The sequence below is a fragment of the Protopterus annectens genome, chromosome 3.part1, assembly GCF_019279795.1.
Source record: "Protopterus annectens isolate FY-2018-M chromosome 3.part1, PAN1.0, whole genome shotgun sequence".
Classification (NCBI taxonomy): domain Eukaryota; kingdom Metazoa; phylum Chordata; order Ceratodontiformes; family Protopteridae; genus Protopterus; species Protopterus annectens.
Genome location: NC_056732.1, coordinates 75,024,032 through 75,046,832, shown reverse-complemented (window position 1 = coordinate 75,046,832; position 22,801 = coordinate 75,024,032). Strand labels below are relative to the sequence as shown.

The 22,801-nt window shown below is 41.1% G+C and overlaps 1 protein-coding gene across 1 annotated transcript in view; it reads right to left on the bottom strand.

Moving 5' to 3' along the window:
* FAM91A1 (family with sequence similarity 91 member A1) overlaps positions 1-22,801 on the bottom strand; it is a 1,899,235-nt gene that overhangs the window by 1,095,048 nt on the left and 781,386 nt on the right. The window contains exon 11 of the mRNA XM_044066590.1: positions 2,572-2,684. Coding sequence (XP_043922525.1) covers positions 2,572-2,684 — 113 coding nt within the window. The remainder of the gene's footprint in view (positions 1-2,571; positions 2,685-22,801) is intronic.

The window sequence follows — 22,801 nt, the reverse complement described above, 5'->3', positions numbered from 1 at the left end:
CACCATGAGATAAGGGCCATGTCTTACTGGATCTTATTTTAGGCAGCCAAGTTTTGAAAAATAAATAATTTGTTTCTGATGTCTAGAGCAAAAAGGTGTTTGCAGTGTTTCAACTGGCTGTTTACAGAAACCTGGACATGAAACAAAGTGACTTGGACTCATTTATGATGTACAAAGACCTGCTTTCTGTCTATGAGAGACCAAGTGTTTTATTCTCCAGAATGGTCATACAAGGCCAAATATGCTAGTAAGTTATGCACTGGTGCACTATAGTAATACAAATGAAAACAGAAAGAGTGGTAATGCAAACTTTCTGTTAACAGTTCATGGCTCATGTTGGCTATGCAGTGCTACTGTCAAAACATGAACAGCTTCAGATAACTCCCTGACAGCAAACAACTGCAGCCGTACAGACCTACAGGTAGTGACCAGCAAAGCCAGTGGTAAGCATGCATATTGCCGCTCAGTACTGTATTTGAACTCTGTTGCATATTCTAACTCATACACTGCTACCCTCCTTTATGTATGCTGTGCACCTAACACAGCATGTGGTACACAGTACTTTGAGCTGTCTCCTCCTATATGCAATATGTTGGTATGAAGTGGACTTTGCTTTACACATCACATCTAGCCCAGATACAAGGTGGACTTAACACCTTCACAGTATAAAGATCCCCCATGCCCAATGACGGGTGAAGTTTTATGGTGCTATGATGTGTACTTTAGCATGTGATACATTCATGAAGTCAGAGTTCAGTGCACCATTCAAATGAAGGGCACACAGTATATTTCTGCCGTGTGCCATTTATACCATGGCTTAGTATGCACCAAGCTCAAAACCCACAAGAACATCATTTATCCACATATGCATGTTTCAATGTGATTAATTAAGAAATGCACATTTGTGGGATCACCTGTATCCACAAGCTCTGTACTACACACTTGGCATTTTTCAATCTTTACCTTGCTGATGCTTTCTTCTGTCTGGAGGGGCAGGATCAAGTAGACTAATTCAAATATATGCAATAATGTCAGTAAGCAGGTTCAACACCTTACCTTCTTACACTTCCAAGATGCTTTTAACTTAGCAAACGAAATGAGCCTACAGAATTTCACTGATTTTTGTTCTTTAAATTACAAGAAGTTTGGGAGCTGTTATTACAAACTTGCTGCTGAATCCAAAAAATAAGCTAAAATTAGCTTCAGATACACTAGACTGTGTGAATCTACAGTTACTTCTTTATATGCTGTATGCTTGCATCTTCAGATCTGCAAGCCTCTCAGAAAGCAATTCTATACAGATCCATTTAGACAGTGAGTGGTTCAAATGCCTGATAACAGCTTATGCCAAAAAAATGAACATCAAATGATTGCTTCATGAAGGAAAGAGAAGGAAGGGCAGAGTCTCCATGTCACTACCCTTCGGGTCACCTCACCTATAGGTAAAAATAAATTGCTAACATGAATGAAATTTTGAGAGAGGCTAAGTCTGCAACTGAACCTTTGCACTCCCAACTGTCTAACGGAACTCCCTCCATAAACTTTTTTGGCTTATCTGTAAAAATACTTTCTTTCTTTACTCTAACAGTCCTATTCAATTGTCATGCTGCAGCCCCTTGTTCCTGCACAAATCTTTACAAAAGTTTCTGCAAATTATTTTTTTTTTATTGTGTTGTTTTTGCCCCACACTTGCCAACCATCAAGCCTCTAAGAGACTGTAATCCAGGCAGCCGTGAGAGTGCTTTATGATTCAGTCAAGTAGAGCATTTTTCATTTATGAACCTAGCCCTGGCCACTTGTGGTGACATGAACATTTGCATCAACACAAGGGCTGCCCACACCCCTGCAGTCTGCACATGTGTGTTTATCCACATGCGCTAAAAAGGGCTACCATCACTGGTATGAACAGCCACACCTACTACCTCCAAACTCACTCCATTCTGCATGAACAGCTTCCTCTCTCCACTGTGGACATGTCATTGAAGCAGACGTGCACGCCAGGGAAAGCTCACCGGCCCTCTGCCCAGGAAGAGCATGCCCCTCCTCTCTGCCTCCAGTGTCAAGCGTCCAAGCCAGTAGTCAAACTCCATCACCTAACTGTACTCGGTGTTGTATCCTTCTGCACTACCAGTGCAGGCAAAGTTTCTTAAATCACGAACTCTTGTGATTCACTGAGGTATCTGAAATGCTATTATCATGCCCCCTTTTCCTTCAAGAAAGGAAAATGGTGAGAGACCTTTCAAAATCTCTTTTTATACACCTCCTCAAGTAGATTCCTTATCACTTCATAAAACATATTAGGACTCCTTGTATTGTTTTTTTTTTTTTTTTTTGCTGAAGGACCTGTGATCTTTGGAAGAGCATGCAGTGCTCCATACATGATCTTATCAACTGTCCAAACATGACTTCTGAATGTCTGCTGCTAACACCAAGTTCTTTTAAAATTGAACGTATTTTATCTGATGGATTTCTTTATTAAAGCTCTAGTTACCGCTTCTTCAGTTAATGCAAACTCATTTTTTCAAATGATTTCATCTTTATTAATCAAGTACAGAGAGAATTACATCTTACTTTAGTTTGTTTACTGATGGCACATTCTTCCAGGTTGGATGAAACTGATCAAGATTTATAATTTGTCCTTTTTTATGTGCGAAACCCAGTCGACAGTAGAGAGAGACTGCATTCTAAACAAAGAAAAACATTGGCCTTTAATACATATTCTACATCTACAGCAGAGCTGCTAAAAATTCTGCATGGATTATTAACATTTCTTGACAGCAAATAAGAGTTTCTTGTCCCACATTATCTATTCATTTTATAATGATTAGGTATCTGGTATGCAAAGCTAGAGACATGGATTTGAACCCCCAAATCCCATCTGTATTATCATCAAATGGGAATGAGCAAGACTTTATGATCTTAATCCAGCCATGAAAAAAGGACCTGTAGACTGAGTAAATCCTCCTAATTAACATATTAAAAACAAATATTCTGGTTAACAACGTCATTTTTTGTTCTATTCACTACAAATGCCTAAGGTCTGCTGGAAGAACTGATACTTGTCAAATGCAATCATGAAAACCCACTGCCTTTCATTATAGCACTTGAACTAGAAAGTACCGCAGACATCCTCATCCACTCTATGAATACTCTTTCAAACAGCATCTCACCCTGAATCCTCATCTTATATAACTTTGCCACCTTACTCAAACAAAGCTGCTCTCCCCACATCAAAAATGCTTTCATGACTATCAATCTTCTCCCCCTCTCACTATAAGCATTTACTCCTGTAAGTTTTTGCATGTCTTCTGTCGCAGAACCTGCACACACATTTAACTAGTCTGTTCTCATGTTACTTACTCTTAACATTGAGCTGGGAATCCCCCCCCCCAAAAAAAAAAAAAAAGTTATCTTAACTCAGATTTGTTCTACATGTTTCTACTGTATTCCATGTAATTGCCTTGTAACACCTGTTTTTGTCTGACAAGCTATTTGCAACTTTAATGTTCTGTAACTGAAGTTTAAAGTTTCTGTTTTCTTTATCTGTTTTATGTGGAGCTTTTCTCCCCGGGCCTCTGCTGAAAATGGATATATATATCCAGTTAGACTAGCCCGGTCAACAAATGTAAAATAAAATAAATAAGATGCAGGTGAGTCAGTCAGTCAGGCTATCAGCAGACTTCTGACAGCAAAACCTTTTATCAGTTACAAAACCTCCTCCATCTGTATGAAGTTTCACACATGAACTTCTGGCTGAGCCTTTATCAGTCTTCCTCTTTATGAAAATAAACCCAGAATGATACCACAGTACAAGCAAAAAATGATTGATTTCAACAATTGGCGAAATTTCTAGTGTCATTCTAAGGGGATCCAGTATCTGTCTACCTGAGATGACATGACTGACAGACCTTGATGCTTTGCCAGAGATGGCCTGCATCTGTCACCCCTGGGCTTCCGGATACTGGCCAAGGTTCTTGCCACCAACATAGTTCCTTTTTAGGCAGTGTTCCAAAGACCAAATTACCACCGCAACAGCTACAAAGAAATGCAATCTGAGGGTCATGCTGCTCAACGCTAGAAGTCTAAATCTCAAAATGCACTTGCTCAAAACACTCCTTAAAATGAAAAACATCTACATTTGTGCTGTAACAGAGACCTGGTTCAAGGCAGCAGAAGGCACCCCTACACTACCAGGCTATAACTCTTTCCACACCTTTCGGCTCCAGGACTTGGACCAAAGCTCGAAATGCAGTGGTGTTTCCATATTCATAAAGGATGCGCACACCTCCAGACTGGTAGCCCAACATAATGCATTAGAGGTACTTCAGGTGCAGGTAAGACAACGATCCAGGTTGTAGCCTGCTATAGGTCTCCAATCATGTCCCAAGACTCACACTCCATGTTCTTAAGCACCCTGGAAAACATTAGGGACCAACCCTCTCATACTAGGTGACTTCAACTACCCCTCCATTAACAGAGAAAACTACTCATGTACCAAGACAATTGCCCAACGTTTCCTGGAGTTCATTAATTCCAATGCCCTGGACCAGCTTGTTCGTATCCCCACTAGACATAGCAACATCCTTGTCCTCGTCATTACTAACATGGGTGACCGTTGCTGTACACCAATAGTCAGCTCCTCCCTGGTTATATCCGACCACAAACTAATCACCTTGGAAATCCACCCCCCCCCCCCACCTCCGCAAAAGTAACCACCATGAAAAACTTCTCCAAAGCTAACTTTGGGCTCCTAAAAACAGAGGTGGCTAACTTCATGGCACCCATGCAAATGGAGAATAGTTGCATGACCGCCGAATCATACACCAATGCACCGTACGAACATGTACACAAAAATGCATGGATCTCAATATTTATTTATTTTATTTATTTTACACTTGTTGACCGGGAGTGTCCGACTGGATACTAGTCCATTTTCAGCAGAGGCCCGGGGAGAAAAGCTCCAAGGAAATACATGTTTACAGTTTACAGACAAAACATTAGTAGGTAACACTTGATAGACAATACATTATAAAGGCAGGCTACACAGAGGTTAGTATAAGGTGATCACATGGTATTCACTTTTGGAACATATTCACTGTCTTTGTTAGCTACATAAATCATTCCATGTCTCTGCAAGATAATTACAATTCTAATACAAAGCAAATAAAAGACTTTAAATGAAAGAGAAGATAATTATTTCAGTCAATTCCTCATAATTTAAGGCACAGAGCTGGTCAGTCCCATAATGATCTAACCATCTGTAAGCGTAGTATGAGTAAGGTGTAGCTACTTTTTGATGTCACATAAATATATCTTCATGGACAGTATAGGTAAGTAGCTCCTAACTAATAGCGTAAATTAAAGTATTAGCCAGGGGTGATAAAGAAGCATAGTTGGTTATTCATGAGGTGAGCTTTAAGTAGTTTCTTGAAGTGGGTTGGGGATTTGTTGTCAGTTATTTGGGCAGGAAGAGAGTTCCAGATTTTAGAAATATAGTGGCTGTAGACAGATTTGCCGGCTTCATTGTTAAATTTGGTAACCTTAAGGAGGTTTTGGGTGCTAGAACTTAAGGTTCTGGTACTGGTGTAGGGCTGGAGTAGGTGTTGTAGGGATGGGGTGTTGTTTGAGCGATGTATTATTTTGTGGGCTAGGGATAGTTGATTAAGTTGAAGTAATAGTGGGAAGTTCTAGTCATTTGAGTTTTTTGAGGCAGGCACAGTGATGTGTTCTAAAGGGTGAAGCTGTGGCGAATCTGGCTATCTTATAACAGCTGCCAAGTTTGTTTAGGTCAGTTTTGCGGAGATTGGTAAGCACAGGAGAGGCATATAGCAAAGGTGGATATAAGGTGAGTCCTGGCTATTGTTATTTTGGAGTGGTCAGTGAGATATCTCTTGTTGCGATAGAGTAGACCGAGTTTTTTATGAACTTTTTTTATGGTTGTGGAAATGTGTAGGTCGAATCTAAGGTGAAATTCAATTTCCACACCCAGCAGCTTTGTGTGATTAGTGGGGGTGATTATGGTATTATTATTTGAGGAGATTGTAAAACTATGAAAGGGGGGCATGGATCTGTGGGAGCTAAAGATGAGTAGTTTTGTTTTAGCTGGGTTAAGAATGAGGCTTTAATTGGTGATCCAAGTTTCAGCTAGGGAAAAGCAATCCTGTGTTTGGGAGTGAAGGAGGTCTATTGTGTTGGCAGTGTATATTATGGTGGTATCATCTGGATTATACTATTGAGGCATTGGGAACGCTGGATGGGAGTTGGTTGGTAAAAAGGGTAAAGAGAAGTGGTCCAAGGATGGAGCCTTGGGGTTACCCCTAGAGAGACAGGCAGTAAGGGAGAGAGTTGGTTTTGCCATTTTACAACTTGTTGCCTGCCCTCTAGATAGCTTTTAAACCAAGAGATGCAGGGATGCTAAGATTTAGGGAGGATAGTGAGTGTAGGAGTTTTGCATGATTAACCATGTCAAAAGCTTTGGATAAGTCTAAAAATGTGGCTGATACAAGTAATCCATTATTTCTGTGATTACTGATGGTGTTAGTAAATGCTGTAAGTGCGGTGGTGCTGCTGTGAAAAGGTCTAAAGCCATGTTGCTGTGTAGATAGTAATTTGTTATCTAGGAGGTATTTCATTAACTGAACGTGTATTACTCTCTCTAGAAGTTTTGATAGGGGGGATAGTATGGCTATAGGACAATAGTTATTGAGTTCAAGAGAGCTACCCCCTTTGTGGAGTGGAATAATATGAGAGATTTTCCAAAGCTGTGTACTTTACATTCGGAAATGGAGCAGTTTATTAGGTTGGAAACAGGATATGCTACAGCTTCGGCACCTTTTTGGAGGTATTCAGTGGGTAATTTATCATCGGCTAGGGTTGTTGGTTTGAGTTTTAGTAGTAGTTTTTCTATAGTTTTGGTAGGTACTGGGTGGAAGCAGAAGTTGGGGCTTTTAGTTGTTTCTGGTGGAAGGGGGGTTTTAGTGGGGGTGGAGATGTTGGAGATTGGTTAGTTGTAAGGGCTTGGATAGTTTCTGTAAAGAATTTGTTGAATTGAGTGGGGATATTGTCTTGGTTATTTCCTGTTTTAGGGGTAGGGGTTGATGTTTTCCTTGGCTGCAAGGCTGAGTTCACTGCTGCCCAGAATTTTTTTGGGTTGTTTATATGTTTGTTCTGTAAATTGGGGTAGTAGGAGATTTTATGTGTTTTGATAAGTTTTTTGGCTTTGTTATGCAGTTCAAGGTATTTTTTATCTGAGTTGAATTTGCTGCTAAGAAAGTTTGTCAGGCTTTGTTTCTATTTTTGAGGAAGGCTTTGGTATCTAGGGTTAGCCAGGGGGCATGATTAGTTTTAATTCTAGTGGTTCTGGGAGGGGTGTAATAGTGAAGTACACTTGTGAAGGTTGAATTGAAGTACAGAACTGCTTCATCAAGATCTAGTTTTTTTAGGGGGGGTCCAGTTACACCTTTTTAGGTCACTGTTAAAGTTGGACAGGTTAAAATGTTTTTTACTTCTTATTTCTTGGATAGTTACCTGGGTTAATTGGGGAGTTTTTGATCTGAGTAGAAATGTGGCTTGGTGGTCGCCGAGGGTGTCTGGTAGACACCCAGCTTGGGATATTTGTGAAGGATGGGATATGAGAATCCAGTCTAGTATGGGTTGATGCTTGGTTCTCTTGTCTGTTCTTGTGGGGGAGGTTATGAGCTGGGTTAGTCCATGTAGGTTGATGTGGGTGAGTGGGTTTTGACTGGAGCAATAATGCCAGTCTATATTAAGGTCTCCTAATATGATATTTTCTTGGGGGAGGGAGTCAGATAGCCATTCTAGGAGATTTTCTGTAATGGGAATATTATTGCCTGGAGGGATGTAGCATCCTATGATGTTTATATATTTATTTGGGTTAAGTTTTAATTTAGTGAGGGTGAGTTCAATATTTCCTAGGTCTGGAGTTGTTATGTCTAGTTTTTTAAGGATGAGGTGACTGTTGTAGAGTATTGCTACTCCCCCACCTCTTTTTCCTAATCTGTCACTATGAATAAGAATTTAGCCAGGTGCTGTAATTTCATTATCATGGTTTCCTGGTTTAAGCCAGGTCTCAGTCAGTATGACTATATCTGGTTGATAGAAGGAGAGTAGTGCATGAAGGTCATGGACTTTGTTTAGGATACTTCTAACATTTAGGTTTATGATGAGGAGAGAGTTTTTGGCTCTGTGGAGTATGGTATTATTCAAGTTGGGGTTTGAGGTATTGGTAGTTAGTGGGCCTGGGTTGGGGTGTATGTCACCACAACACATGAGTTTTGTTTTTAGGCAAAAATAGAGTTTGAGTAGTTTATTGAAGGCCTTATGCTGCTTTAACCTAGTTAGAGACTGCCCATGTGTTGGGTGTATTCTATGTGCGAGGTGGTGGATAAGGGAAGTTTAGTAAAAGTATGGGGATAGAAGAATATAAGCGTTGGTATTTAGACTGTTGGGGGAAGTGGATTTACTTGGTAGGATAAGGGTGTAATTAAGTAGTGTTTGGTAGTTGGTGATGGAGGCTAGTAATGGTAGGATAGAGGTAACAAATAGTAAGAGGCGTTTATATGAGGGTTTTGTTAGTGGAGGCATGCTTTAGTATAGGTGGGTTGGTGAGGGGTTAGATAGGGAAGGTGTACTAGGGAATGCTGAAGAGTGGTTCTGAGGGTGAGTCTAGGTTAATTTGGTAGTGTGATGTGATAGGTGGAGTGGTATGAAAGGGGGTGGGCATGGCTAGTGATCGGTGTGGTGTACAGATATAAAAGTAATTGATGTGGGGGTGGGTGAGAATGGGGGTAGGGTAGTGGATAGGGGAGAGGAGTGAGCCCGAGCGCAGCGAGGGCGAACAGAGCAGGGATCAACCAGGCTGCAGGCATCCTGCAAAAATCAATCAGGATCAGCTCGCCCAGTTTAGCAGGCAGGTCATTTCACATATACTATAGAACAGATAATTCTGTCAAATTGATATATGCGTTTATCTGTTATTGTTTTTTCTTTTTCCTTTTGTGTTACATATATTGGTTAGAAACAGAGATATATGTCTGTATGGGTATGGGAAAGGGCAGGAACGCGTAGAGCTTGAGGATATTCGTAAGGATAAGACTTTAAACTTTAAAAAATAGACAATTTAAAGGTTGGATTTCTTAGGTTTTGCTACCATCTAGTGGCGGATGTCAGGAAGTGTGTATTTGAGTAAATAAAACTGGAAGGGGGACAATATACGCAGGTAATACGACTGGTCTGTGCGGTGATTGCTAGCCAGTAGCAAGACTTATATAGATAACATAATAAAGTAGAATTAGGTAAGTAATGAGTATATTTAACCTACACTTCACAGTTCTTTTATAATACAGGTGTCCTTGTAGTTTGGAGGGATGGTGTTTTGATAGTAAAATTCAGGAGATGTAGCAGGCTTTGGGGTCAGCAGTGCAAGAAGACGTCTGTTCACTACAGTGGTCTTGCTAGCTGTAAGAGAGGCAAAATCAACAATTAGAAGATGTCTACGCTAAGAATGGGGAGAAATGAGTAAGTGTGGTAAGCCAATCATAAGATTGGGCTACACTACTGCCAATTAGAGTACTATGGTTTGGAGTGGGACAGACTGGTTTCTAGTAATAGGTGTGCAAACATAACAAGTGAGATACAGCACATATAATCAGCTCCCAAACAAGCAGCAATGCAGATTCAATGTTTAGTATAGAAACACATTTGCAAACATGAGTACAATACAATAGAACCAAGACGCTCTCCTCCAAAAAAAGGAAGCCAATCTGGTGGTCCCCTGCCATAAACAAACTCTACAACAGGAGGAGGAAACTGATGGGGAATAAGGTGAAGTCCCAAGACTAGAAAAACTCCCTTATCAGCTATAACAAAAACTTGAGATCCCTCATCAAATCCTCTAAAGCTAGCTATGAAGACAGAATTGCAGCAAAGACAACCACATGGCCTTCTATAGTTATGTAAAGAATCTCCATGGCAATACCCAGATTTGCTCTGAGCTACTGCACAATGGTACCTCCTATACCAAGCCAACAGATATTGCCAATATACTGGCCGACAGATTCAGTGCCAACTTTACCCCCCCCCCCCAAGGACCAAGCACAATACCAGAAGATTGCCAAGCACCCAATATTACTGCTGCACAGCTTAAAACAGCACTGTCCAAGGCCAAGAATACAGCTTATATGGGACCTGACAATTTCCCTGGCTGTGTTCTACATGAACTACAGAATGAACTGGCACCTCACCTGTGTGCCCTGTTCAATCACAGCCTCAGCTCAGGCTTTGTCCCTAATGAATGGTGCACTGCTACAGTCATCCCTCTACACAAAGGAGGAGCGACTACAGACCCTGGGAACTATCGCCCCATTCGCCCGAGTCTGATATGCAAGGCTATGGAACGCATCATCATGGACTAAATAAACAAGGATATAGGGAATCTCCAAACTCTGGATCCCACACAGTTTGATTTTGTGAAGGGTACATCATGCTTGCTCAACTTGGTCGACTTCTTTGAGTCAGTCACCAGAGCTGTGGATGAAGGCAAGGTGGTTCATACAACCTACCTTGATCAGGCCAAGGCCTTTGATTCCATTCCACACTCAGGAATCATAGAAAAACTCACTAAGCTAGGCATTAACCCCTATATCACTAGGTGGGTTACAAACTGGCTCACAGATACAACCCACAGTGTGAAAATAGCTGACTCTAAGTCAGACTGCTGACTAGTCATGAGTGGAGTCCCACACAGTTCGGTCCTGGTTCCTCTCCTGTTTGGTATCTACTTCTCTGAAGTCCAGGACAACAAGAAGGGACTCTGGCTGACAAAGTTCGCAGACGATTGCAAATAGGAGCTATTATTAGCTCCCCAAGTGATGTTGACATCCTACAGAATGGCCTCACTGAGACCGACAACTGGTTTCAGAACCATGGCCTTAAGCTCAATGCCAAAAAATGTGCCGTCATCCCCTTTGGGAAATCCCCGTTCCCATAAATTACCACACTGATGGTAGTCCACTGAACACAAAAGGAGTTATAAGAGATCTGGGAATACAGGTGGACAGCAAAATCTCTTTTGATCAAATTGCCACTGTGGTCAGAAAGTCCTTCTATGTAGCACATCTCATTACTAAGGGTTTTGCATCCAGGAAGAAAGAGGTCATTTTCTCCCTCTACTCTTCCCTCATTAGGCCAATCATCGAGTACAATGCCACATTTGGCATGTACCTCAACAGACACCTGCAACAACCGGAGAGGTCGCAAAAGTACCTCACAAAAAGGATCCTAGGCCTTAAACACTTGTCCAATATGGACAGACTCAAAAAACTCCAACTATTCTCTGTCTCATATCGCCTACTTAGAAGCGCTCTCTGCTTGACTTACAAAGTCATGTCTGACTCAGCTCTGTTAGAAATGCTACATCTAAAGAAATCCCAATCCCTCCGCACCACACGCTTCAGAGACCTCAACCTCATTACCACAATTAGCAGAACGTACTGGAGGGACAGGTTCATTACCCAGAAAAGTACAGTTTTGTACCTACCATAAATGTAGATGTTCGAGGATCCACATTGCTGCAGTCCTAACTATTGGGTAGTCCGCTGTCCAGTCGGCCCGAATACCAAAGTATATGGCTGACGTCGGTCAGGGCGCATTAGACTGACGTCAGTACGTCAGGGTACTAATGCGCATGACCGACGTCATATCCTCAGTCTTTTCTTGCCCCAGATGTCAGAAGACCCTAAAAAGATAAGGCCAAAAAAACCAAAAACTCCCAACAAACCTGCACCAAAATATATATATACAAAATATACAAAAATAGCAGAATATAACCCCACCCATACAACCACCCCTAAACACAGAGGGGAAGGAGGGAGGGTAAATTGGACTGCAGCAATGTGGATCCTCGAACATCTACATTTATGGTAGGTACAAAACTGTACTATGTTCTTCATTCCACATTGCTGCAGTCCTAACTATTGGGTAGAATCCCAAAGCAGAGGTAAGGGAGGCTGGCAAATCATAAGGAAGCAGGAACTGACAACATGCCTTGCAAAATAGCTGTGGCAAAACCAGCCCTAGACTTAGAGTAGAGAGGAAGGTGATAATGCTTAGAGAAAGTATGCACTGAACTCCAAGTAGCTGCTTCCAAAATATCCTTAGTTGCCACCCCCCTCAGAAATGCTGTTGAAGTGGCAGTAGCCCTAGTGGAATGAGGCCTAATCCCAGCTGGAATCTCCTTGCCATGATGGGAATAACAAAATGTAATGCAACACCCAATCCATCTAGAAATAGTTTGTTTTGACACAGGCTTGCCCTGAGAACTCAAAGCAAAAGAAACAAACAACTGCTGAGACTGCCTAAAATCCTTAGTCCTGCTCAAATAATAACGCAATTGCCTGTGTACATCTAAAGTGTGCAAAATCTTTTCCCCTTTATTTTGGGGATCTGCATAAAAAGTAGGCAAATGAATAGTTTGGTTTAAAGCCACACTAGAAACCACCTTAGGCATAAAGGAAGGATTAGTACGTAAAGATACCCTATCCTTATGAAAAATCAAAAAAGGCTCCACTGCCATAAGGGCCTGCAACTCAGAAACCCTTCTTGCAGAAGTAATGGCCAATAAAAAAGCAGTCTTCCATGACAAGTATTTCAAGTCAGCAGTAGCCGCAGGCTCAAAAGGTTGTAGAGTAAGCTTCTCCAACACAAAATTGAGGTCCCAAGCAGGAGTAGGAGCTCTACGTGGGGGTCTTATATTCTTTGCCCCTCTAAGAAATTGCTTGAACAAAGGATGCGAAAACAATGGTGGGTCACAATCATAGTGAGCTGAAATTGCTGCAGCATGAATCTTAATGGAAGAGAAAGACAAACCTTTGTCCAATAACTCAGTAAGATATTGAAGAGCCACACTCAGATTTGGCTCCGAAATCTCCAAATTGTTTGCTGCACTCCAAAATAAAAATCTCTTCCATTTTTCTGCGTACACTTTCCTTGTACTAGGTCTCCTGGCTTCCATAATCACATTTAAAACTTGTTGAGGAAGTTGAGACCTGCTGTCTTTCAAAACAGAATATGCCAGGCTGTTAGATGAAGAGAGTGAAGCTTGACATTGAGCAGGTGACCGTCTCTCTGAGACAACAGGTGTGGAATCAAGGGTAAAGGCCATGGAGGCTTCTTTACCAGACTCCTCAGTAATGGGTACCAGTGCTGCGAGGCCAATCTGGAGCTATTAAAATCATCCTTGGCTTGTCTTGTCTGACCTTTAGAAGCACCTTTGGAAGAAGAGGCAGAGGTGGAAAGCATACACATGAAGATTTGTCCAACTGAAAGAAAGAGCATCCACTTTCCAAGCTGTGTGATGAAACCTCTTTGTGCAAAACTTTGGCAGCTGGTGGTTTAGTGGAGAAGCGAACAGATCTATGTCTGGAGTTCCCCAGGACACTGTCAACTTTTGAAATACATGAAGATCCAGTTTCCACTCGTGGGGATCCATGATTTGTCTGCTTAACACATCTGCTAAGGAGTTCTGTGCTCGGCAGAAACCTTCCCTGAAGAGTTAGTTGCAACCTGAGCGCAGTCTCCCAAAAAACCTTTGCTTGCCTGCACAATGGGTAAGAAGGGGTTCCCCTTGTTTGTTGATGTACCACATGACAGTTGTGTTGTCTGTTAGAATCAACACCTGCCCTGGAAGAAGTAACTCCTTGAAAGCCATTAATGCAAATTGGACTGCTAACATCTCCTTCATGTTGATATGTAGATGCTGTAGTCTGGCAGGCCACTTGTCTTGTATCCACTTTCCATTTAGATGAGCTCCCCAAGCAATGTCTGAGGCATCTGTCGTTAGAATCTGACTCGCCTCTGGTCGGGTCACAGAGAGTCCCTTGTTTAGGTGACATTCCTGAGCCCACCACAAAAATTCCTTTTGAATGCAAGGTATTATTTGAATGACAGTGTCCAAATCCTGGCAGTGCTGTGTCCATACATTTTTGAGATACCATTGTAGCTTCCTCATATGCAGTTTGGCATTGGGAAGCACCAGAATACAAGATGCCATGAACCCTAAGGCTTGAAGGACTGTCCTTGCAGTCAGCCCGGACTGAAGAGATAGTTGATGGAAGTAACTGGAAAGATTCTTTTGTTTGTCCGGGGTTAAAAGGCCATCTGGGCTGCTGTATTCAGTCTCACACCCAGAAAGCACATGTCTTGAGAGGGTACTAGACTGGACTTTATTTCGTTCACAGAATACCCTAGGCATCTTAGCACTGCTATGACATATTCCAAATGCTGTAGAAGGTCTTCCTTTTCTTGAGCCAGAATCAGGCAATCGTCCAAGTAAGGATAGATTTGAATTCCTTGTAGCCTGAAGTAAGCTATCACTGGAGCCAGAACCTTTGTGAATACTCTGGGCAGTAGATAAGCCAAAGGGCAATGCAGAGAACTGATAATGAGAATTTCCAGCTCAAAACGCAGATACTTTCTGCAACTTAGTCTTATAGGCACATGAAGGTAAGCCTCCTTGAGATCTAAAGTTACCATCCAGTGATCTTTGCCCAGCAGAGGTAAAAGCTGTTGTAACGTCAACATTTTGAACTTGGGAATGTCCAGATAAGTGTTGAGGATAGATAAATCCAAAATTGGTCTCCACGTGTTCCCCCTTTTTGGTACTAGGAACAGGCGAGAATAAAATCCTAGGCCCCTTTCTGGCACAGGAACCGGCTGAATGGCCCCTATTTGGAGTAACAGAGAAATTTGCTTGTGAGCCTCTTGTCTTTGTAGAGGAGGAATGTCTGGCATGCCTTTGAAAGGAGGCAAGGTATGGAAATAAAACCTGTAACCGTGGTGAATGATATCCAGAACCCATCTGTCTTGGGTAATTAAATCCCAATTTTCTTTGAAAAGAGACAGTCTTCCTCCCAACGGTGCTGCCAGGCGAGAATGAACTGGCAGCTGAAAAGGCAGGTCATTGGGTCTGCTTACGAAAGGACTGACCCCTGCCCTCACCAGAAGTCTGAGCAGGGGAACTCCCTGTCCTAGGCCTAAAAGAACCCTGAGCTCTGCCCCTACCACGTCTAGACCTACCCCTAGACTGGGAATCATAAGCAGGATAAGTCCATCCCTTAGCAGGCCAATTTCTACTAAACTTCGGAGGCTGCACCTGCAAAAAATCTTTAACAGTTTGCATAGACTTAGCCTTGTCCTCCATTTTCTTCAAAACTGCTTCTACAGGCGAACCAAACAACACATCAGACTGCAAAGGAGCATCCAAAATCCGTGTCTTAACATGCTCAGCTAAATTCTGATCTCTTAACCAGGCGTGCCTACGAAGAACAGAACCAGTGGCAGCCACCCTGGAGGAGGCCTGCACAGCATCAAAACCACATTGCAGGGAATGTTTACCCACCTGTTCAGACACATGAACTAAATCCTGCAACTCTTTACACTCAATACCTTCCGCCAAATCATCCACCTTAGATTTCAACTGTGAAAGAAGATAATTCTGATATTTCAACATGTGAAACTGACAATTCAACGCCCTCATGGCTAAAGTGGAAGAAGTATACACTTTCTTTCCCCATCTATCCAAAGCCCTTGCCTCTTTATCAGGAGGGACAGGATTTTTAACAACTGAGGCCTTCACACCTTTGGGCCCCTGAGAGACAGTTTCCGGGTCTGCCCTAGGACTCTTAAAAAGATACTTATGAGCTTCAGGCACCCTATAATACCTATCCGGTTTAACTGGAGCAGGAGACAAAGAATCAGGATTCAGGGAAGCCTCTGCAAAAACATCTTCCACCACATTCAAAACAGGAGGTATAGCTAAAGGCCTATGCTGGGGTAAAAACAAGAATTCCCTAAGCCTTTTCCTGGAATCAGAGAAATCTTGACCTTCCCATTTAAAATGCTCCCTCATGGAATGCAAAGTCTCTGAAAATGAAAAATCCTCAGGAGGAGAAGCTGAAGGAGTAGAATCATCCACATCAGAATCAGAATAAGGAGGGTACTCCTGCAAGTCTTCAACCGAAGACTCAGAAGCCTCGAGCATTGCTCAAAACTCTCAAACTCAGGTTCCACCCTAGGCCTCTTATCAGGAGGGGGCATAGAACCCCTTATCATAGTAATCAAATCCTCTGCCATTTTAAGCATATGTTTCTTAGGCAAAGACCCTGAAGCACTAGGAGAAACCCCCACTGAAACAAAACTTGGCCTGCCCCTCAAAGAAGCCTTGGAAACAGAAGGGGAGGCTCTAACCACCTTAGGAAGAGAGGGAAGAACAGCCACCTGAGAAGCCCCTCAGCCTGGCCTACTTCCTGAGAGGAAACATCCTGTAACAGTAAAGTCTCTCCCTGAGACTCCAAAGAAACACCTGGCAAAACCTCCGGCTCCACTGAGCCCTCTAAAGAACCGACGTCTGGGACTGTCGGTTCTTCCACTCTAGGCTTTGCTGTTTTGTCCTTGCGTTTTTAGCGAAGCGGCGCCGGAGCATCCGGCGGCATTTTATAGTTACAACGCTTCCCAAACACTAACCTGGCACAGTCTAACCTTCTCTTAATAGTGCGTTTGTTAAACCTAGCACAAGAGCGGCATCCAACAACGTCGTGCTCAGGCCCTAAACAAGGTATACACAAAGTATGGTAATCCCTATGCGGTATCTGTTTCCCACAAGAAATACAGTTATTCACTTTTTCTGACATCCGGTTAAATACTGAGGCAAGAAAAAACCAAAATATTCCCCAACGGGGTACTTAGCCAACTTTGATTCGGTCTGAAACTCTAGCTTCAGAAACTTTCAGAACGCCAACCTGCACTCGCAAAATTGCTTCTGCATCGGACCATGCGGCAAAAAAGACTGAGGATATGACGTCGGTCATGCGCATTAGTACCCTGTCGTACTGGCGTCAGTCTAATGCGCCCTGACCGACGTCAGCCATATACTTTGGTATTCGGGCCGACTGGACAGCGGACTACCCAATAGTTAGGACTGCAGCAATGTGGAATGAAGAACATCTGCCCATGCTATGGAATAGACTTCCTATACATGTCAAGCAGAGCACCTCACTGACCCTCTTCAAGAGAAATCTTGTTGAGTGGATGGGAAACAGAAAATTCAGCCCGGGGATAACTCCAGTGGCTCTACTCAACAGAGGCACTGAGAACTAAGGTCAGGTGGCACAATGGGTAATCCTATGGCTAGGCTTGTAAAGACCCCCAGGGCCATCAACCTATAATGCATTCAAAGCCTGTGTTTGTTTGGGTCGCCTTTAGTTCTTTCAGGGGTAACTTGCCCTTCAAATGGAAGAGCCCTTACAAAAGCAGCTCATCATAAAATGTGGGTTGCGGCAGAATGAACTTTATAAAAGTGAGAAACACTAGCTCATTCACTTTATCAAATTCCAAGCATTTTGACACTGACTGTGTAATTCATCCATCCTCAACCCCTTACTCCCATTTTGCACATGGGGTCAGGGTATCACTTCAACAGTGACAATCATCTTGACCCAAGGGTTACACCGCCTACTATAAAATATCTAGAGTTAAATAGGATTAGAGGGAGGGTAGTCTAAAAAATGTAATACTTTTGCATCTAAAATCTACTATTAAGAGGATTACCTACTCCAGCTATAATTATCTTTCTTCAATATAAAGTATTTCAGTAGTTATAATAAATACACAAATAACCTAGCAGTTCCTTTCACACTCCTGGATGATGTAAAGTGAAACTGGATCATACAGGACAACCCTAGAAAATTCTGTTCTGTTTTGGAAATGGCAGTCAAATGTACAATGTCTTGAAAAGAAGTGATATTTTGCTAGACAGGGCTTTCATATTTTATTTTGTACAGAGATCTCTGAAAAAGCTTGTGAAGAATGCACCCATGGTCATTTTCAGTATTATACCATAGCTGTCAGACCAAAAGTAAGTTTAGTTCCCTAGCCATCTGAACGGTGTCTTTTGTCTTCTGCTTTCCCATGCTTATTATTAACAAATTAACTAAATGTTCTGATTTCTTAAATGAGTCAGTTGATAAGACATGCCAAAAATGCTTGTGAACGGCCAAGTATGCAACAGCATCTCTTCCTTATTTTCTTATTTTTGGAAACTAGACAATGAGTTTAAAACAGATTCAATGTCCTCAGGTACTGCTTTAGACATAAAGTCACTACGTTTAAGCATAACACAGAGCATTATGATGGGTTCTCTGATCATAACCACCTTATTATGTATTCAAGACATCAATGACAAGAAATTCACCTTCACACTGGAACAAAGTACAGCTCAAAAGGTGAAGCACCTTATGAGTGTAGCAAAGTGAAGCAAGAGGTGAGTCTGAGCATCCATGTCAAGAACACACAGTATGAGTTATGCTTGAAGAACGCAGTCACAACTCTTTGTACAGCATGAAACTTTATCTGCTCCATTTACCATTAGTCAGTGGTAAAAAAAAGTGCAGAAAAAGTGTTTTATAGCCTTGAAAACTGTAAAACACATATTGCTACTACACAAATGGAGGGCAAAAGCAGTGTCCCTAAACAACTAATAGCTTTAAAAACTGCTGAAACTCTGTTTTGTTTAAAGTGGCAGAGTGACATATCTAACAAGTTTTAAAGTTGTTTTAGCTTCTGTTTCTGATCTGTGGTGACTGGCACTGGCTGCTGTTAAGCTCTAGTGCTAGACTACAGTTTAACAGCACACAGAGGTACTTAACAAGCCTTTTTCTCAATGTCAGAATATAACCGTAGCACTCTAATCACTTCAAATGGTTAATTCCAAAATAAATTTTATCTGTGTGGAAGATCAATATAGCCAAGAAGGTATCAGAGTGGAAAGCTCTGAAATCCTTCTACCAAATGTGGCGATTACAAAAAAAAAAAAAAAAAAAATCCAGGAAACAATCATTGGCTGAATGGACTCAATGAAATGCAAAAACAATCTCCTAGCATAAAATTCAAGTCCCTCAATGATGCACTATTGCTTTTTGGTCATCTTTAATGCCAAACTCCTTTATGTAAAAGCTGTAAAGACAAATATGAAGCTGGGTGTCATGGTGCATGGATAAAAATTGGACAAAGCTGCAACATGAACTTTTATGGAGAAACAGAAGGTCAAGCCTGAAAGGCAGGAGATTACACGATTTGGAAAGTACAGCTGCACAAGTAAACTTACTTTGGCAGTAGATGTTCTAACAGATCACTGCCGCAGTAGCCTATAAGGATTATATTCTTCCAAGGACATGACCAACTGGTCAGCTTATTACAGCTAAATAGGACTGTTGACACGTTCTGACAGGAGCTCAAGCAGAGCTCCATTTCAAAATCACTTAACAGTACAAAAGGTTTCAGAGCTTACTTGCCCCAAGAAGGGAGGCTGTAGCCATGAAAGGAAAAAATGTTAAGAAAATACATACATGGGTATATACAGCCACACCCTGGCAATACTAATAAAAAGAACTAAAAAAGCGGGCTGGTGGGAAAGGTTACTGCAACAGTGATCTATTACATCTACTAACATGTTAAGTTTACTTATACAACTGTACTATGTTCAACATTAGATCACTGTTGCAGTAGCCTAAGCTACTTGGGTAGATTATCAAAAGGAAGAGGAAGAAAATTAAGAAAACAGGAGCTCCTGGAGAATGGCCCTACCAAAGCCAGTTCTGGACCTGGAAATGGAATCCAGTTTTCAGTGCTCTATAAAATTATGTACAGGGGATCAAGCTGCTTCCCCTAAAATACTTCTATAGTAGTCCACCTCTTTCCAAAATGCCACAGAGGAAGCCAAAGACCTAGTGGAATCTGCCTTAACCCAGCCTAGAAATGGTTTGTTACAGTGAGAATAGCAAAAAGAAACCATTAGGAGACCAGCTACAAATAGTCTGCTTTGATACAGGTTGCCCTTTCCGCTTATCTTCATAGGAGACTTCAGGTGATCATTTTTCCTGAGGTTTGAGCTTTGTCTAGGTAGCATCTGAGCTGCCAGTGGACATCCAGAGTATGAGGAATTCTTTCTCCCTTGTTTTGGGGTTCTGGAAAGAAGATAGGGAGATTATGGCTGGCTCAATGTAAGCTCTGAACCCATTTAATTTTTAAAGAAACCATGTCCTTGAGAAAATGAGGTAGGACAACTCTCCATAAAAGCTTGTCATTTAAATACTCATCTAGTATTACTAAGAACAGTGAGTAACACAATTTTTTAGCTGTCTATTCAGAGATAAGGCAAACAAATCTATTAGAAGAGTTTCCCACAGTTGGATAGATTATTAAAAGACCCCAGGGTGCAGTTTCCATTTGTGAGGGTCTTTCCTGGACTTGCTTAGCTTGTTTGTTAAAGTGTTTTTGCTCTAAAGGAATGTATAAAGCCCGAAGGTTCAAACTGAGGTGATTTGCTACCTTCCAGGCTATCATAGCAAGTTTACAAAAAGAGGATAACATTGAGAAATCCCTTATGCATTTATGAAAAACATCACTTTGGTGAAGTCCAGATGATTTGGGGCATTCAAAGCATTTATAACTGCCATCACCTCTTTGCCATTTATATGCTTTTGTCTGTCCTGTTCGTTCCATGGTCCTCAGGGGAAATACTCAGCAATGTGCTGAGTTAATCATGACTGACAACACTTAACACCTAGCCTGAAACTACAGCTGGTCAACAAGTTCAGTTTCACCTTCTCCCCCATCACCTCCTACCATACTCAAATACCTGCAACCACCCCACTACTGGTCATTACGAGGGAACAGGTCCTTACTGCACTCGCTAAGGCCAAAAACACAGCCTTAGCGAGTGCAGTAAGAATGCTTTTTAAATAGCTTATAACAGAATGGACAACTGCTTTAAAGAACAAGCACAAAAACAATCCACAGCAAGCTAAATCACAGCAGCACAGCACAGCAAATGAAATTGCAAAGCACAAGCAACAGCACAATAACGCTGTAAAGTTAATCCACATACGTTTTGTCACAATAACTTCATCAGATACCTAACCTATCTTCCTTTGATGAATAAATAAACTAATCTAATTCAAATGAACTAATGAGTGAACAAATTCAATTACACATGCAAAATGCATTAAAACACATCTACCTTAAAGGTGAATGGATCTAAAAGTTAAAACCAAAAGTATATATAATAAATAGATATGTATATATATTATGTTATATAAAATACTTCAAACATAAACCTTGGTTAAAATTGCTTTGTTAGATATAAGTATTACCAACACAAACCTAAAATGCTTCTAAAAATGTTTTTTTCAAAAGCAGAAGCTAAATTAAATCCAAAAATACAGTGAAATAGCACCATCTTGTGGAAATTAAATGCATGTTCATCTTGTTAAAAGATCTTTCGGCTTTTCCCGGTTAGGGATCGCCACAGCGGAACTCCAGTCCGCTAATGACTGGCAGCAGATTTTTACGTACCGAGCTGCCAGCTCTGACGTACAACCTTCAACGAAGGTATGCCCATTCACACATGTCTCCACACAGAAGACGCTTTAACTGAGAATCGAACAGGACGTCTTGATGTGAGGCGACAACGCTACCTAAATACATATATTATTATTAAAATAAGCCATGAAATGCTTACATATATAATATATAAAAATTATTTAAAAATGTAAATATTATAATAATAACATACTATAATTTAGCTGATCTCAATTTCAGCACAGGTTTCAAGGATAACATTTCATTTAAACCAGGGGCAGAACTTGCATCAAGAATAATTTGCCAATATAGCTCCCTATATTCCAACAGAGTCTCCCAAGGCCCTCCCCTGGGGTCTCGTGGGACTACTTCTATGACAAAAAACTGAAATTTAGCTTTGCCACAAATGTTTTGATGTTTAAACAGAGCATTATTATCTTTTCTTTTCCTTATCTTATATAAATGCTCGTAAATTCTCTGCCTCAATTTCCTCTCGGTCTTGCCAACGTAAAAAGAGTCACAAATTTCACATGTAGCAATATAAATCACTCCTGTGGTATTACAGTTGACAAAACCTTGAGTAGTGATATACTTGTTCCTCTTTTTCAAAAGAATAGAATCACCTTCCTTGATGTTAATGCAATATGGGCAACGCCTGCATTTTCGTGTCCCTTTTTTATTATTAGTGGGGTTAAAGAAGTTTGTCCCTTCCAATATATTCTTGATGTTACGTCCCTTCCTATATACACATTTAAATGGATTTTCAAAAATATGATTTCAATCAGACAAACTAGCAAATTCTTTCCATTCTTTACTAAGAATACTTCTCACCAGATTACTCTCACCATCAAAGGTGGTAAACATGGCAGAATGAAAACCTTTTTCTAAAGTTCTAGCAATAGCAGTTTGCCTCAATATTTTGTACTTCCAATGTAGGTAGGGGTACACCCAAAATTGGAGCAAATCTTCCTGTTCTTCCTTCTTTAACCTCTACAATAACTGACGTTAGGAGATCTATTGGGTACCCCCTTGCTCCAAACGTACTTTTAATGGATTCACATTCAGTATTAAAATCCTGATCGTCTGACGTCATCCTACTGGCCCTCACCAACTGACCTTTAACTACTGCTCTTTTTTGAAAATGTGGGTGAGAGCTTGTATAATGCAAGTAAGCATTAGAAAATGTGTCTTTTCTAAAAATTTTTGATTTAAAACCTTTCCCCAGTCCCTGTATATCTACATCTAAAAAACACAATTCAACTTCATCTACTTTATAGGTGAATTTTAAAAAATTAGTTGTATTTGAAATATAATCAAAAAATTCCATGACGTTTTCCAGGGTACTGTTCCAAAAAAGACAAACATCATC